The 18051-nt window shown below is 39.4% G+C and overlaps 1 protein-coding gene across 1 annotated transcript; it reads right to left on the bottom strand.

The window, feature by feature from the left end:
* Positions 1–879: 879 nt before the first annotated feature.
* timm10b (translocase of inner mitochondrial membrane 10 homolog B (yeast)) lies at positions 880–15444 on the bottom strand. Its single transcript, XM_028799891.2, has 3 exons — positions 15108–15444; positions 10008–10103; positions 880–1254 (listed from the first exon to the last, which is right to left on the bottom strand). The coding sequence occupies exons 1-3, from the start codon at positions 15132–15134 to the stop codon at positions 1066–1068; spliced, it is 312 nt and encodes a 103-aa protein (XP_028655724.1). The 5' UTR covers positions 15135–15444; the 3' UTR covers positions 880–1065.
* Between the last annotated feature and the right edge of the window lie 2607 nt (positions 15445–18051).

Genomic DNA, 18051 nt, shown 5'->3' with positions numbered 1-18051 from the left:
CATTGACTTCTTTTTTTTTAATTTTATATTTTGAATTTTTTTCTTTTTATGGAGTGATGTTGATAAATTAAACACAAGACACCTCTTCTGAGGGTCAGATTGACCCACTGACTTAAAATCAAGACAAATGAATCATTCTTATGTGCTTTCAGGCAGGTCTGTTGTGAATTTAAAATAATATGGTCTTGTATAAAGAACGTGAAATTTGTCATATGTAAGTTACTTATGTTTTGACATTTTCACTGCCACTGTCAAAACAGTCCTGTTTGCAGCCCATTTTTATTTTATTAATTAGCCAAATACTATTAGTACAATTCAAATTCTGAGTGGTTTTAGGTAATAAACTTCTCAAGTAACATTTTGCTACAAGTTTTATTTGGCCAATTAAAAATGCTTAGATATTTTGAAGGCCAGAGTATACAAGCAGCAATATACTTTATTAAGAATAAATTGAACATTATATATTTGCATGCTCTCATATATAGAATGATACCTTGTACCTTAACACTATTATTTTTTTATACCTATAAACCTGCATAATAACTAAATGAATTTGATAGGGTGGCTAGCTCTACTGTCATGACTCCGAGGCCTCTGGTTTGAATCTCAGCCATCACATTCTTTATCTGCCAGTTCTACACATCTCCACAGACTTTTTCTGAATGTACCCTTGTTTTCTATGAATGGATGGAGGTGTACATTTAAATTTACTACACATCTAACTTGCACTGTTTATTTTGACAAATCAGGTTCTGTTTAGTACTTGCTCATACAAGTTGTACTGAACTGTGAAAGATATTTTTGGTGAAACACATTTATAAAATAGAATGCTACTCATAAATATGCAAGTTGTCAGAATGATCCAGCACGATACAAATGTGTGATATCTTGTGCTAACAAATTAAAATTTTAAATCAATATAGAGATAATTGTATAAAACCTCAAAATGTTCCACTTGTTATGTAAAAGCCTTCAAAGAAGCAAACAATCTTCCAAGTTATCGTTGCTAGTGAGATGCATCTGCTCCAGGTTTGGAAACAAATTTTCCTGCTGATGTAATTTTTGTTATTCAGAAGTAACATTTTCATGCACAGGTAGCACATTTTCCCCTGCTAGCTGCATCAACTCCTGAGTCTTGTTCTCATATTCAGTTTGTCTTCGTTGAACTATAGAGGGCATCAACTTCACATAGGCCCCCATCAAGCAGTGATTTGAGCGAATCAGCTTTCCAGCACAGTTATTCAAACAGACATCCTAAAAACAAACAAAAATGAAAATGTTACCTTTTTCGTGGACAAGTAGCCGCCTGATTTTAAGCATTCAATAAAGTATTTTTGAATAGCCACCTTAGTAAAGGACACTGTGTGTCTGCTATGCCTTCTATTATATGCCATTTTATATGAGATTTGTCAAAGCATTGCTAAGGTTTCTGATGTGCTACCTGTTGGAATGAAAAATGCAATGCATTTCATTACTACTGTGCAGTACATGCATCACAAAACACATTCTAATAGATGGTGGTCTGCAAACGTTAATGCTGAATACATCCAACAAAGAGTAGCTGCTGGGTGGACAGAAACCAGCTTATTCAATTTTAAGCTGTCCCAGATGGGTAGCACAGCTATTGAAAGTGATATTTCATTGGAAATCAAATGTAAAAAAACATTAAACATAACCAACACACATTTCAAAATACTTTATCTAAGTAAGCAGGTTATACTGAAAAAAAAAAAAAAAAATTTACGATACCCAAATAATTGCTCACTTGGATAAACACAATAAAATGGACAATAAACCAGTAATGAATGAGTGAATTCAAAGTGCTTAAATCATTGCAGATCCCCCCCAGAAAATGGCATATTCATAATTTTACAATGGACAAGACAGTGTAAATATGGGAACACTTTCTTAGGTTAATGTTTTAAAAAAAAAAAAAAAAAAACACCATTTTTGACTACATAGCTTAGTGTTTGTTTATTTTTGTGTTTTTTTTTTTTAATATTTGGGAGAATAAGCTTATGCACGCTTCCTTTTCTGGATTGATTAGTTCAGTTCCTTGCCTGGTCACTGTCATGGCCCAACTGATCCACTCTGAAGCTTTTTTGGATGTAGGGGCCAGAATGGTGATGTTGTCACAGCAGTAGCTCGCAGTGATCTCTCCAGACCAAAAGTGGTGCTCTTTTATACTATTTTGTCTCTTAGCCCGACCTTCATTGGTAAATGGACTTCGGAACAACTGGTGTTCGTATCAATCATCAGCAGACACTTGACACACAGAAATTGCCCAAAATTCAGCCCAAAGGACAATCTGCTTGAGAAACAATATCACCTCAGACTGCTACGAAGTCCAGGCCTTCAGTTCTTGGCATTACCCGATACCAATGGCCAGAGGAGGAGCACAAGAAAGCAGTGTGCGAGGTTGCTAAAGTATGGAAAGCAGGCGGGAGTTCATGTGAGGCCAATAGCAAGTCGTAGCCAGCCAGCTCTCCTGCCCATTCTACTCTCAAATATCTGCTCCCTGGACAATAAACTGGATTACATCTGACTTGAACAGACTACCCAGTGAGAGTCTAGAGACTGTTGCATCTTTCTTTTCACAGAGATGTGTCTCTGGGAAAATGTTCCAGATGCTGCAGTTCAGCTGGACAGACAGCTGTGTTTCGTACCGATAGAAATACTGCTCAGTGCAGTAAAGCTCACAGGGACAGGGTGTGTGTTTACATCAACAGAGAATGGTGTAAGAACTCAGTGCTAGTCTCCAGTTACTGCTCACTGCTGGAGGAGTTTGTGAACGTTAGATGCAGACCTTTTTATTGACCACAGGAATTCACTACTGTGCTTATAGTCAGATTTATCATTCACCCCAGCGTAAATGCCAAGGAAGTGCTCTGGGAACTTTACGCTGCTATCAGTGAACTGCAGAATCCCCAGATGGACTGTTTATTGTTGCTGGAGATTTCAACTATGCAAAGTCAGTGCTCCCTAAATTCCATCAAGTGGACTTTGCAACAAGAGGAGAGAATGTGCTGGATCTTGTTTACACAAACATTCTTGACACGTACTGTATCAGGTGAAGCCCCATCGCCACATGGGCTATTCAGACCACCTCTCTGTTAAGCTAATTCCAACATATAGACCACTTGTCAAGCGATCCAAACTGGCTCTGAGGCAGGTGAAAACCTGGCTAACAGGAGCTCTCTACTCTTAAAGACTGTTTTGAGCACACTCACTGAGACATGTTCGGAGAAACTGCAATTGATGGCACCTGCACCAGCTCGGAGGAGTACACAGCATCAGTAACCAGCAACATCAGCCAGTACACTGAGGAAGTTACTGTCTTCAAGTTCTTCACTTCATGCCCTAACCAGAAGCCGTGGATTACTGCAGAGGTAATAAGAGTAGCAAAGCGTGCATATGCCCAGAGAAACCACTGCCACTTCCAAGACAGTGGTGATGCACGCTGCATGTGGCAGGGCATCCAGGCTCTCACTAATTATAGGATAACACCACAGGCCTGCAATGGCAGTACCTCCCTTCCAGATGCACTAAACAACTTCTATGCAAAATCTGAGGCGCAGAACAATGTGGTGGCGAAGAAGACCACCCCTCCTCTCAACAATCAAGTACTGTGTCTGACTACAGCTGACGTGAGGAAAACTCTACGTATAGTCTACCCACAGAAGGATGCTGGACCAGATAATATCCCTGGTAGGGTGCTTGTGATATAACAGGTCCGAGGCTCAGAAGGAAAGGCCAGTTTTTAAATAAATAAACGCAGCACTCGCGGCTTAGAGGGGCATGGTAGTGTGGCTGGAGCGGTTCCTGGGCGTGATAAGGGCTTGGGTGGTTCACAGGTGTGACATCACCCATGTCTGTAATTGATGCTTGGAGCTGCTAATTGGCGCACCTGTGCCATGTCCCCATTATAAACAATAGGAGCGCGTGTAATTGGGTTGGGGTGTGAAAGATTGGAAAAGACAGCAGAGGTTAGAGGAGGAAGAAGGGGAAGCTGGAGACTGAGAGCCAGTGCGGGTGTGAGCGAGCGAGCAAGGCAGAAAGAGCAGGCTCACTGGTAGTTGCAGGCAGCTGGGAAGTGAGCCTTAGCAAGGTGTTTGGTAGGCATTCTGGGGCGGTTGGATTGGGTCACTCCTGCTGAGTTTTTCAGAGGGGCAGGAGTGACCAGGATCGTGGACAGCTTGCTGCAAAAGGCAGCGGGAGTCATTGAGGCTTGGGAAGGAGTGTCCCAACGTGAGCGCCCTGGTCATTGGGTGTAATCATAATTTAAGTTTAATATGTTACTGTGCTCTGTGCAAATATTTTAAATCTGCTTTTCTTTTCTTCTCACATGTACAGCTAACAGAAAGCCAGATTTAGTACAGGGGCCCAGCATCCAGATTTAGTACAGGGGCCCAGCATTTAGAATTGCTAGGCAAGCATCTTAAGACAAGTTAAGGACAGCTGCGAAATGAGCAACGTGCACTATTTCTGTGCGTTAGAGTCAGCATGATAGTGGATCTTCTTTTCTTTGTTTGGAATGGCATGATTTACGTAAGTGGGGGCCTGCACATGGAGAAAGAGTGTAAAGCCTTGGAACATTGCCCCTTTGAAGCCGACGGACGGATGGCAGATGCCATCATCCAATCTGGAAAATCTTTCCAACGCAGTGACGAAAATGGCAGACTCTGCACAAGGTCTTGACATGGCTTCTCGTCTGTCATGCCGTGTAAACCGTCATTAAAGAAACCCAAGTTATTTCTCCTATGTGATTTCTTACCGCCTTATCACCTTTATATACCTATATCTTATCAGGTTATGTAATGTGCCGCAATTAAAATGAACTTATTCCAACCAGGGAGCTAGCGCCCCCTGCTGGATAGATTGGTTATCCCAAGTCTCAGTGGATTAGCCATATAGAGCCAGGGATCGGAAGGCTACCAGACAAAAAGGAAAGTCAGCTGCACCTGTTGCAGGGCCTGTATGGAAGAAGCAGGGGAACTGCCAGTTAAATGAAGAAGGCACCGGGTTTTTAAAGAAGGGACTGCTTCCAGCCAGTATTTTAACCTTGGTTTTAAATGGAGTTATTTATTGGGATTTTAACCCCCACATTTTCATAATTTTTATTAGATTATTTATTTATTGACTTTTGGAGAAATGCACTTTATATGGACACTGTTTTGGTTTTGTTTAAAATAAAACCACTGTTTGCACTTTGCACCTTCCCCTTGCTTTGATTGGTGTCCTCATTGTCCAACTCATCCGGTTACATTACCAACGGTGTCAGGTTCAAGAGGCTCCCAAAGGAGAGATGGGAGCATGAAGCAAAGACCCGCATCGTCACAGTGCTCAGAGAATCTGCAGACCAGTTGGTGGATGTTCTCATTGACATCTTCAACATCTCCCTGAGCAACACCATTGTTCAAACATGCTTCAAGACTATTACCATCATTTCTGTGCCAAAAGAAGTTCTCAGTGTCCTGCCTCAATGACAATCATCCAGTTGCACTCACACCTGTCATTATGAAGTGTTTCAACAGCCTCATCATGAGGCACATCAAGATCCTGCTGCCCCCTTCACTGGACCCCCTGCAGCTTGCATACTGCTGAAACCATTCAATGGACAATAGCATAGCCACGACCCTGCATCTGGCCATCTCTCACTTGGACAAGAAAGACATAAACAAGCAAATGCTGTTCATAGACTTTAGATCAGCATTCAACACAATCATTCCTCATTACCAGATAGGAAAGCTAAGCCTGCTGGGTCTGAACACAGTTCTCTGCAATTGGATCCTAGACTTCTTGACTGAGAGACCTCAAACAGGATTGGAAACAACATCTGCACCACCACCAAACAAAGCACTGGTGTTCCACAGGGCTTTGTGCTTAGTCTGCTGTGGTTCACTTTACTGACTGTACACATTGTAATGCACAATACACAGCTTAAACCACATCATCAACTCCACTGATGACATGACTGTGATAGGCCTCATCAGCAAGAACGAGTCAGCATACCAAGAGGAGATGCAGTGGTTAACGGACTGGTGCAAAGCCATTCTCCACTGTACATTGACGGCTCAAGAATGAAGATCGTCACAAGCATCAAATTCCTTGGTGTTCACCTGGAGAAGAATCTATCCTGGTCCCTCAACACCAGCTCCATAGTCAAGAAAGCACAGCAACACCTTTACTTCCTGTGAAGGCTGAGGAAAACCCATCTCCCACCACCTTCTACAGACAAACTATTGAGAGCATCCTGAGCAGTTGCATCACTGTCTGGTCTGGGAACTGCACAGTCATGGATTGCAACAGCCTAAAGCAGATAGTAAGGACAGCTGAGAAGATCATTGTAATCGCTCTTCCCTCCATCATGGACGTGTACACCTCCACCAACATTGTGGAGGATGCGACACACCCCTCACTTAAACTATTCACTTTCCTGCTGTCTGGAAAAAGGTACCAAAGCATTCGGGCCTTCACCACCAGAATGTATAATAGCTTCTTCCCTGAAGCCACAAGACCCCTAAAAACTCGGGGACTAGTCTGATAGCACACACAAACCTTCCCACTCAAACAAGATCATGTCTTTACAGGTATATTATTATACTGTTACCTTCTTCCTACTTCCAGTGCCACGTTTACATCTGTTTCTTCTATTAAGATACTGTGACATTTTGGCACAAACTGCTTTTTTTGTCTTTGCATTGTCCTGCAATGCTTGCATACATGCACTTTACACTGTAATTTGTAGCTTTTTCTGTAGTCTTGTGTTCTTTGCAGCATCGTGGGTATGGAGGAACATTGTTTCGTCTCACTATGTACTATGCTAAATGTATATGGTTGAAACAGCAATAAAAGCTACTTGACTTGTGAGGACATACGAATTCATGGGGAAAACCCACCCAAACGGATGCCTTCTAGGGGAGCTAATGATTTATATTTATATAAAAAAAAAAAAAAAAATCACTAATAAGTGAAAAATCTGTGGATTGTTGAACATGATATAATAGGGCTATACAAAGGATTCCATTCAGGAATTGTGAGATATACAGTAAAGACAGCTTTAACATCAGTTGTTGCTCCCATTAACAAATGATTTAAATAAATTAGCAGATGGCACTAAATTTGGCAGAATTAGAGATGCCCTGCTAAAATAAATAGATAGAACTGGGTAGGTTTAATATAGCAAGCTGTAGAACACAGGAAGATATGGAACAAGATGATCCACTGTGGCAACCCCTAATGGGAGCAGCCGAAAGAAGAAGAACTGGATAGGTATGAACCAAGCTGAAATAAATCACGTTTTAGCAATATGAACCAAAATGATGAAATCTGAAGATAAAGAATACACTGCATGAAAAGTCATTTTCAGGTACTTTTCTATGATGAGTCACTGTCTGCAAAGTTACAAAGTGTACAAAGTCTACAGGCTTCTCAAGGGAGCGCAAGAGTGTCCTTTACTGGACTAATATCCCAGTCAGGATTGGTCTCATTTTTGTACGGACTGATGTCAAGACAGCCTAAAACCTCCTGTATGCTGTACTGAAATAAGAAGTAGCCAGATATTACATAATATAAAGACATTCACAGGATTACAGAGAAAAATGGTAAATAATCACTTCAAAGAGTCTGTCAAACATATCTGCAGCCAGTTAGCTGCAGGTTAGAAAGTAAGGCTAAGACAACATCAACAGAGGACAGAGGGACAGATGACACATGACTCCACTTAAAGAAGGAACACATTGCTGATTACTGTTCCTACCAAAACCACATCTCCTCAGTTCAGTAGGTAAGAATTCTGCACAACAGCTTTTTACTTCCATATACGTGGAAGTTTGGGGATGGGGTCAAAAATTCACTATTAAGTTCAGATTTGATTCTACAATGTTGAAAACATCAAGAAATTCTGGTTTTCGCATTGTTTCTGTGGGAAATCAAAACTTATTTTCTAGTTGGAAAATTGTGTGTTTTTTCTGAATTCTGTAGAGCTCCTGGATGACTACATCACAGCATTCCAACAACATTTTAGAACAGGTTCTTTCAGAAATATCTGCCCTGAACACTAAAACCTAGTCATGTCAAAAAGTATGTAAACCCCTAGATATTGTTGACTTTTTAAACATATTTGAACAGGCAAACAGTACCTACAGATAAAGGTGATACACTTGAACAAATGACACAAAAACTGACATGGTGTATTCATTCTTATAATCTAAATTAACAAAAATGCACATTTGCCATGTGGAAAACGTAAAGACACCCTATATATCACCACTTTAAATAAATAAAATCAGAATCAGGTGCTCCTGATAATGTATGTGCCAATGGTTAGAACCTCTTTGACAGTATGCAGGTGATATTGACATGTGTGGTGTCACCATGCCAAGATCAAAAGAGATTTCTAAGGCCCTTAGAAAGGTGGTTGTGGATACCTAGAAGTCTGGCAAAGGAACACCACATTATCTGAAATCAACCATTCCACTGTAAGGAAATCATCTACATGTGGCATAGATTTAAAACAGCTAATTTGTCCATGACTAAGTGGGAAAAAAAATACTCCAAGAACCCCAAAACTTCATCACAGGATATGCAGGTAAACCTTGCAAACTTGGTGACAATGTCCATGCATCTACGATCAGAAAGATATTGCACAAACATTTGCTGTCCAACAAGAATATTACAGCAAATCTGCAGTTTGCCATTGAACATCTAGGCAAAGACCAGGCCTTATGAAACAATGTGCTCTGGACAGATTGGAATCAATGAAGAGAGCTGTCTGACCACAGCAACAGTAAACTCAATGATTCAGGAATAGATCCTCATACCAAGCATGGAGCATTGTGGTGGCAATGTGCTTACTCTGTCAAATACAGCTTACAGTTAACATAGAGGACATGTGTTTCAATAGAATTTTGTCATGTCCTACATTTTGTAAGCTATGATGACTGGAAGCCTAAAATCTATCCAGCAAAACACCGTTTACGCAAGACATACAAAGACATTACAAAATATTGGGGGGTTTAAACTTGGTGGCAACTGTTTTTTGTGTACATTTTTAGTGTAGTCGGTCACTTGTTATGGTCAACTATACTATGTCAGTTAAACGACAGACATGGTTGACTTTGAAAGAGCAGCTCTCAATCTTAATATTGCCAAATTCTTGGAAAAACTAAATTTTCTGCTTTGCATGACCATTGTTTTTTATTTAATTTATTTAGAATTATTATTCTTTCTAAAAAAAACAAACAAAAAAAACCAAAAAATGTGAAATTGACATCTAATACCATAATTGAAGGAACACCTGAAAATAATCAAGATATTACTTTCTGACCTTTTATCCCATACTAAAGTGTATAATTCCTGCCTTCCTTTCTTAGCAAACCTGCATTCAGTCCTTGTAGTCTTTAGTCTTTCACTCTTCATCTCTCCTGGCTTTCTTTTTTAAAAATCACATACCTAATGAGGTCTACAATTCCCCGCAAGATGGTGCACATACTTTTGTTGCAAATTCCACATTTATTCTTATTTTTTTTACTTGAAATAAATCATAACTGTACACTAACCTTTTCATAAAAAGGCCAAACGGTTATGTTTAATTACTGTCACAGTACTATTTAATACTTGTTATTTCAGATGTCAATGTACTATGGTCAGGGTTGTCCAAATTTTTGCATGGAACTGTATGTAGCAGAAACACCATCTCCCCAATCATCTATTTTTATTGAGTCAGTGCTAAAATAACCATTACCATTTTTTTATATTTTCATGGTGCTCACCAATGGAGCTCTTAGTCAATGTCTTATCAGATAACTGCTGAGAAACAACGTCTCTAGACTGGATGAAGAAAATATGTTTGATTATATTAAGAGCATAAACAAACACACAAATGCAATTCAGGTTAATTAAGTATGTATGACTATGCATAAAGAACAGGGATTCAAAAATAAAAATTACAGAAGTAAAATGGAACTTAAACAATTGCAAATATATCTGCAGTCAAAACACCTCACCTCATCAATAGTTAGAGTCCTATAGTTTAGGTTACTTGCACAGCGACTGAAGCATATTTCAGTCATCTTGTTATAAACTAGAAGAAAATCCCGAAGCTAAAAAGAAAAAAAAAAAATACATTATAATTTTTAGACTCCCTGCACCTGTATTGTCATACTAGCAAAACAATTAGACAAATATCAAGTCACCAAAAAAAAAAAAAAAAAAAACTAGGGATGCACTGATATGGGAATTTTGGGCCGATGCCGATATCGTCTATGTACTTATCTGCCGATGCCGATATACATATTTATAAGATACAGAGAAAAATGAGACTTGATCTGTCTGGACAAGAACTACAGACAAAATGAACATTTATTTGTATAACAATTTTGCACACCACATTCAATCATTAAAAACAAATGATATCTGCCACATTTGGCTGGCTACCTGTTGGTTATACGGGAAACAGTTTTGCAGGTTGTTAAATAACACTTTCTCTTTCTTTTTGATGGAACAAATACAACAAATTCAAAATAATCAAAAAAATGACGGCCGCCACACATTCTGAGCGTTCAATTTGATGCATCCTCTGAGCAGGTCCTCAGAAATTAACGCGACACGTGTGCGAGTTGCAGTACCAGCAAAAAGTCGGGGGGCGCAGTGTGCTAAAAGTTGGAATGTGACGTCAGAGTCTCTGTTTACTATCTACATGTGACAGAAAGCCGCTTTGCGGATCCTACAAGATCGGTGCGCGCTTCGATATTTGATAAATGGTTCGATGTGGTGAAGCAAAATGCCGACATACAGATGTATTCGTGGTGCTTTTATATTCAAGTGTTGCATATTCCCCGATCGTAATGACACGATATGTTTTAAAATTCTCACATACTGTGCCTTCTTTTTTTCTAGGGCTTCCTCTGCTTCTGACAGCAGCGAATCGCCAGCAACAGATCGCCACACTGAGCACATTAAATGTATGATATTCCAACTCTCTGCACATTTAGAATCCTTAGATTTATACTTGATACCACTTTCATGATGAAAATCATTAAAGTATGTACATTACATTTTACAGATAAATCGGTAATTTCGTTTAAATAATGAATACTGTTAATAGGACGGAGTGGTGGCTCTGAGGCTAGGGATATGCACTGGCAATCGGAAGGTTGTCGGTTTGAATCCTGTAAATGCCAAAAGGGACTCTTGGGCCCTTGAGCAAGGCCCTTAACCTGCAATTGCTGAGCACTTTGAGTAGTGAGAAAAGCGCTATATAAATGCAAAGAATTATTTTTATTATAATTACACACATGGGGTGACACAGTGGCGGAGCGTTAGCGCTGCTGTCTTGCAGGGAGTCACGTCGCTGATATTCCCTGCCTGGAGTTTACATGTTTTCCTGCTGGGTTTCTTCAGTGTGCTCCAGTTTCCTTCCAAAGATATGCAGATTTGGGGATTTGGTGCCGCTAAAATGACGCTAGTGTATGTGTGTGCTTGTATTCACCTTGCGATGAGCCGAGGCATCGTCCAGGGATTATTTCTCACTCGTGCCCAATGCTTGCTGGAATGGACACATCCCTGGATTTAATCAATAAACATCCTTTTCAGAGATACTGCGGTAAGGTGTCACTGGAATGTAATGGGTGTTCTAGGCAATTCACAACACAGCGAAGCCGAACCTGTTCTCACTGTGATAATACAGTGGTGTGAAAAACTATTTGCCCCCTTCCTGATTTCTTATTCTTTTGCATGTTTGTCACACAAAATGTTTCTGATCATCAAACACATTTAACCATTAGTCAAATATAACACAAGTAAACACAAAATGCAGTTTTTAAATGATGGTTTTTATTATTTAGGGAGAAAAAAAATCCAAACCTACATGGCCCTGTGTGAAAAAGTAATTGCCCCCTTGTTAAAAAATAACCTAACTGTGGTGTATCACACCTGAGTTCAATTTCCGTAGCCACCCCCAGGCCTGATTACTGCCACACCTGTTTCAATCAAGAAATCACTTAAATAGGAGCTGCCTGACACAGAGAAGTAGACCAAAAGCACCTCAAAAGCTAGACATCATGCCAAGATCCAAAGAAATTCAGGAACAAATGAGAACAGAAGTAATTGAGATCTATCAGTCTGGTAAAGGTTATAAAGCCATTTCTAAAGCTTTGGGACTCCAGCGAACCACATTGAGATCCATTATCCACAAATGGCAAAAACATGGAACAGTGGTGAACCTTCCCAGGAGTGGCCGGCCGACCAAAATTACCCCAAGAGCGCAGAGACGACTCATCCGAGAGGTCACAAAAGACCCCAGGACAACGTCTAAAGAACTGCAGGCCTCACTTGCCTCAATTAAGGTCAGTGTTCACGACTCCACCATAAGAAAGAGACTGGGCAAAAACGGCCTGCATGGCAGATTTCCAAGATGCAAACCACTGTTAAGCAAAAAGAACATTAGGGCTCGTCTCAATTTTGCTAAGAAACATCTCAATGATTGCCAAGACTTTTGGGAAAATACCTTGTGGACTGATGAGACAAAAGTTGAACTTTTTGGAAGGCAAATGTCCCGTTACATCTGGCGTAAAAGGAACACAGCATTTCAGAAAAAGAACATCATACCAACAGTAAAATATGGTGGTGGTAGTGTGATGGTCTGGGGTTGTTTTGCTGCTTCAGGACCTGGAAGGCTTGCTGTGATAGATGGAACCATGAATTCTACTGTCTACCAAAAAATCCTGAAGGAGAATGTCCGGCCATCTGTTCGTCAACTCAAGCTGAAGCGATCTTGGGTGCTGCAACAGGACAATGACCCAAAACACACCAGCAAATCCACCTCTGAATGGCTGAAGAAAAACAAAATGAAGACTTTGGAGTGGCCTAGTCAAAGTCCTGACCTGAATCCAATTGAGATGCTATGGCATGACCTTAAAAAGGCGGTTCATGCTAGAAAACCCTCAAATAAAGCTGAATTACAACAATTTTGCAAAGTTGAGTGGGCCACAATTCCTCCAGAGCGCTGTAAAAGACTCATTGCAAGTTATCGCAAACGCTTGATTGCAGTTATTGCTGCTAAGGGTGGCCCAACCAGTTATTAGGTTCAGGGGGCAATTACTTTTTCACACAGGGCCATGCAGGTTTGGATTTTTTTTCTCCCTAAATAATAAAAACCACCATTTACAAACTGCATTTTGTGTTTACTTGTGTTATATTTGACTAATGGTTAAATGTGTTTGATGATCAGAAACATTTTGTGTGACAAACATGTAAAAGAATAAGAAATCAGGAAGGGGGCAAATAGTTTTTCACACCACTGTATCTCGCACTGCCACCTGGCGGATTCCTCCAGATTTACGTAAAGTACGTGCGAAAGTATAAACACTTCAAAGCTTGCGTAGCAGGAGCGTCTGCTGCAGCATGCATCGCGTGAAGTATAACTCCGGCCTTAGTGTCCTGGATGACGTGCAGGCTTTAGAGAAAAGCAATGTGATGTAACACTGACTATCTTAAAATCAAACCACACAGACGTTTTCACTTTTCAGTAAGATAATCTTATGAAAACTGAGTGTGTACTGCATGACTCGGTGCCCTTTTTTTTTTTTGTTTAAATAAAAAATGGACAGTAGAATTCCTATTCATGTAGGACAGAAGTTCATATATGTACTGTACCTCTCTACCTGTATTATGCTAACATTTAACACTGCAAAATCGGTGATACATTGCATTTCGGCATTACCTTTTTAAAATGTAATACCCTTTTAAATGCAATGTACAGTATGCAACAGCAGTTGTGTGTAGTGTTTGTCCTGCAGACAAAATGCACTGATTGCTGCCCATAGGATAAACAGTCCAGCTGACAGCACAAAGAAACAGTGCTGGAGATACAGTCCATATCCACAGTACAAAAAGTGAATGCCTTTTAAAGCCAAACTGCAGTCTAGTGGCCAAAACAGTCTTCATTCAGTCTGTTCTGGTGTTTAACAGGTGGCACAGTCCTTAGCACTCACTTTATTAAAATGGGAAAATCAAATCCTAAGAGGTAGCACCAAACTCAAAATTCTGGGTTCAATAGTAGTTTAGTGTCTCTTCCTCACTAAGTGGGATATTTGTGCAAAGTGTGTTGGGAAAGGACCAGGGGATTGGAATTTTATAAATAACAAAACACACTCGCATTGAGTAAGACAGGGACAGAAAATTGTACAGCACATTCACTGGACACATGAACTGCAAACTGACTAAATTTAAAAACATTTAGCGAGTTCTCAAATAAGAAAACTGATAAATAGTGAAAATTACAACAAAGGATACTCAAATTTCAAATGCTAACCAGCTGCTTGGATGAAATGGCAGGTTTAGAGAAAACAGTGAGGATCCCACCTTCCAATTCTTGTTTTGAATATCACTGAAGAGAATTCCAGTGATACAACAATTATCAAGACTATTTTAACTATTTATAAAAATCCTAATTCAGGCTTCTCTTAAACTGCTTCCGAAACACATCCTTGTTTCCCACAACTAAGTAATGGGTACAAGAAAGATTCCAAAAATGGATTACTGTATATTTAAAAATGAATGGATGGTTAATGAAATATGCAAAAGGTTTCAGCATTAGCTCAGTTTTACTTAAGTGAAAACACAGACAGTATACACTAATCATGGGGGGAAAAAAGGCGATTGATTAAAACAAATACATCATAAACACATTACCTGTCATTTGATAATTTTACAGATTAAAAGAATAAACAAATATTTTGACCGTGAATGTATAATGTAATTATATACATTTAAATACACCTATTACATAAACTGAAAAGATACGTACAACGCTGATGAGGTATGCCTACAAGAGTTAAAATTAATATATAGAGATATTTATTTGTAAGAAACAAACAATAGTTAAATAACAAATACATTGTATGATTATTTCTAGGAAACGCCTAACGAAAACAAGTATACTCCGAGTCTGAATGTACTGTATGTAAACGTGACACTCAGAGGTGACCTTCGCCCTAAACTCTTTCCACTAGTCTGTCGCATGCAGTCACAGCACAAAAAAAACTAGAAACACCTAACTGGAACTGGAAATAAACATTAATTAAGGATATGAGAAAAATACTTACATTTCTAATCTGCTGGTCTGCCTCCATTATGAATTCTTTTTCAAAAATTAATCGTCATTATGGTTGCAAGATATATACATACAGTATATTACAAAACACTTCAGCATTCGAAAATAAAAGAGTACCTAAAGTTATCTTCCTCAATCAATTAACGCAGTTTTCGATTACGCTATAGCCGCTAAATGAAACTGCTACTTAATCTTGATTCAGCATTACGAATACCGCATGCCACAATTATTATTTTATAACTACAACTTACTTGGACTACCAAGTAACTTAATATTATCCAAGGTAGTTTTAAAGCAAGTCAATTTAGTACGGTGAAGCGGGAAGCAGTAAGCAACAGAAAAGAAGTACTTCCGGTAGCCAATGCAATGAAAGGTTTCAAAATAAAAGTGTGCAAGAAGTTTATTGTCATATACACAGTAAAAACACATGTTAAAACCATGTAATGAAATTTTTACTTTGTTTGCTCACCTTCATATACAAAGACAGAAAGACAAAAGAAGTATAAAAACAAATAGCAATTACAATTATGAGATTACAAAATAAGGTGAACAATGCCTGATGACATACCGCAGCAGTCAGTACCATTTATGAGGCTATGAGTTATGGTTTGGATTGACTTTAACTTTTAGCATTGTTGAGGAGTCTGATTGCTTGTGGGGAAAAAACTATGTGTCAGTCTTGTGGTGCGTGATTTCACACTCCTTTAGCATCTCCCTGAGGGAAGCAGCAGAGGATGAGTATTGTCTTTAATTATGTTGCGCGCCCTCCTGATGATCCTACTAGTGTAGATGTCCTGTAGGGAGGAGAAGGTTACTCCAGAAATGTGCTGTGCAGTTTTAATTACGCACTGAAGTGCCTTTTTTTCCTGCAAGGAGCAGTTACTGTGCCATACAATAATAGAGCAGGTGATAATGTCAATGTCAATTTATTTACAGTGGTGTGAAAAACTATTTGCCCCCTTCCTGATTTCTTATTCTTTTGCATGTTTGTCACACAAAATGTTTCTGATCATCAAACACATTTAATAATTAGTCAAATATAACACAAGTAAACACAAAATGCAGTTTGTAAATGGTGGTTTTTATTATTTAGGGAGAAAAAAAAATCCAAACCTACATGGCCCTGTGTGAAAAAGTAATTGCCCGCTGAACCTAATAACTGGTTGGGCCACCCTTAGCAGCAATAACTGCAATCAAGCGTTTGCGATAACTTGCAATGAGTCTTTTTACAGCGCTCTGGAGGAATTTTGGCCCACTCATCTTTGCAAAATTGTTGTAATTCAGCTTTATTTGAGGGTTTTCTAGCATGAACCGCCTTTTTAAGGTCATGCCATAGCATCTCAATTGGATTCAGGTCAGGACTTTGACTAGGCCACTCCAAAGTCTTCATTTTGTTTTTCTTCAGCCATTCAGAGGTGGATTTGCTGGTGTGTTTTGGGTCATTGTCCTGTTGCAGCACCCAAGATCGCTTCAGCTTGAGTTGACGAACAGATGGCCGGACATTCTCCTTCAGGATTTTTTGGTAGACAGTAGAATTCATGGTTCCATCTATCACAGCAAGCCTTCCAGGTCCTGAAGCAGCAAAACAACCCCAGACCATCACACTACCACCACCATATTTTACTGTTGGTATGATGTTCTTTTTCTGAAATGCTGTGTTCCTTTTACGCCAGATGTAACGGGACATTTGCCTTCCAAAAAGTTCAACTTTTGTCTCATCAGTCCACAAGGTATTTTCCCAAAAGTCTTGGCAATCGTTGAGATGTTTCTTAGCAAAATTGAGACGAGCCCTAATGTTCTTTTTGCTTAACAGTGGTTTGCGTCTTGGAAATCTGCCATGCAGGCTGTTTTTGCCCAGTCTCTTTCTTATGGTGGAGTCGTGAACACTGACCTTAATTGAGGCAAGTGAGGCCTGCAGTTCTTTAGACGTTGTCCTGGGGTCTTTTGTGACCTCTCGGATGAGTCGTCTCTGCGCTCTTGGGGTAATTTTGGTCGGCCGGCCACTCCTGGGAAGGTTCACCACTGTTCCATGTTTTTGCCATTTGTGGATAATGGCTCTCACTGTGGTTCGCTGGAGTCCCAAAGCTTTAGAAATGGCTTTATAACCTTTACCAGACTGATAGATCTCAATTACTTCTGTTCTCATTTGTTCCTGAATTTCTTTGGATCTTGGCATGATGTCTAGCTTTTGAGGTGCTTTTGGTCTACTTCTTTGTGTCAGGCAGCTCCTATTTAAGTGATTTCTTGATTGAAACAGGTGTGGCAGTAATCAGGCCTGGGGGTGGCTACGGAAATTGAACTCAGGTGTGACACCACAGTTAGGTTATTTTTTAACAAGGGGGCAATTACTTTTTCACACAGGGCCATGTAGGTTTGGATTTTTTTTCTCCCTAAATAATAAAAACCATCATTTAAAAACTGCATTTTGTGTTTACTTGTGTTATATTTGACTAATGGTTAAATGTGTTTGATGATCAGAAACATTTTGTGTGACAAACATGCAAAAGAATAAGAAATCAGGAAGGGGGCAAATAGTTTTTCACACCACTGTATATAGCACATTTAAACAAATATAGTAATGCTGTGGCCAAAGTGCTTTACAAAAATAAAACAAATTAACATAAAACATAAATAGAAATAAAATATATGAACATAAAATAAAATACATAATAAATAGAAGTAATGTTATATACATAAAAAATAGAAGTAATGTAATATAATCACAAAGAGGAAGCCATCAGTATTACTGAAGGTAACTGAATGCAAGTGAGTAGAAATGAGTCTTTAATCTTGTTTTAAACAGTTCAATTGTAGACGCCTCCTTTATATGATGAGGTAAAGAGTTCCACAGGCGAGGTGCGACAGCTGCAAAAGACCTGTCCCCCTTGGTTTTACACTTGGTACGAGGGACAACCGGAGACAGCTGACCAGAAGAT

Source organism: Erpetoichthys calabaricus, chromosome 4, assembly GCF_900747795.2.
Source record: "Erpetoichthys calabaricus chromosome 4, fErpCal1.3, whole genome shotgun sequence".
Classification (NCBI taxonomy): Eukaryota; Metazoa; Chordata; class Cladistia; order Polypteriformes; family Polypteridae; genus Erpetoichthys; species Erpetoichthys calabaricus.
Note: the sequence above shows the minus strand (reverse complement) of the source record. Positions and strands in the feature narration are given on the sequence as shown.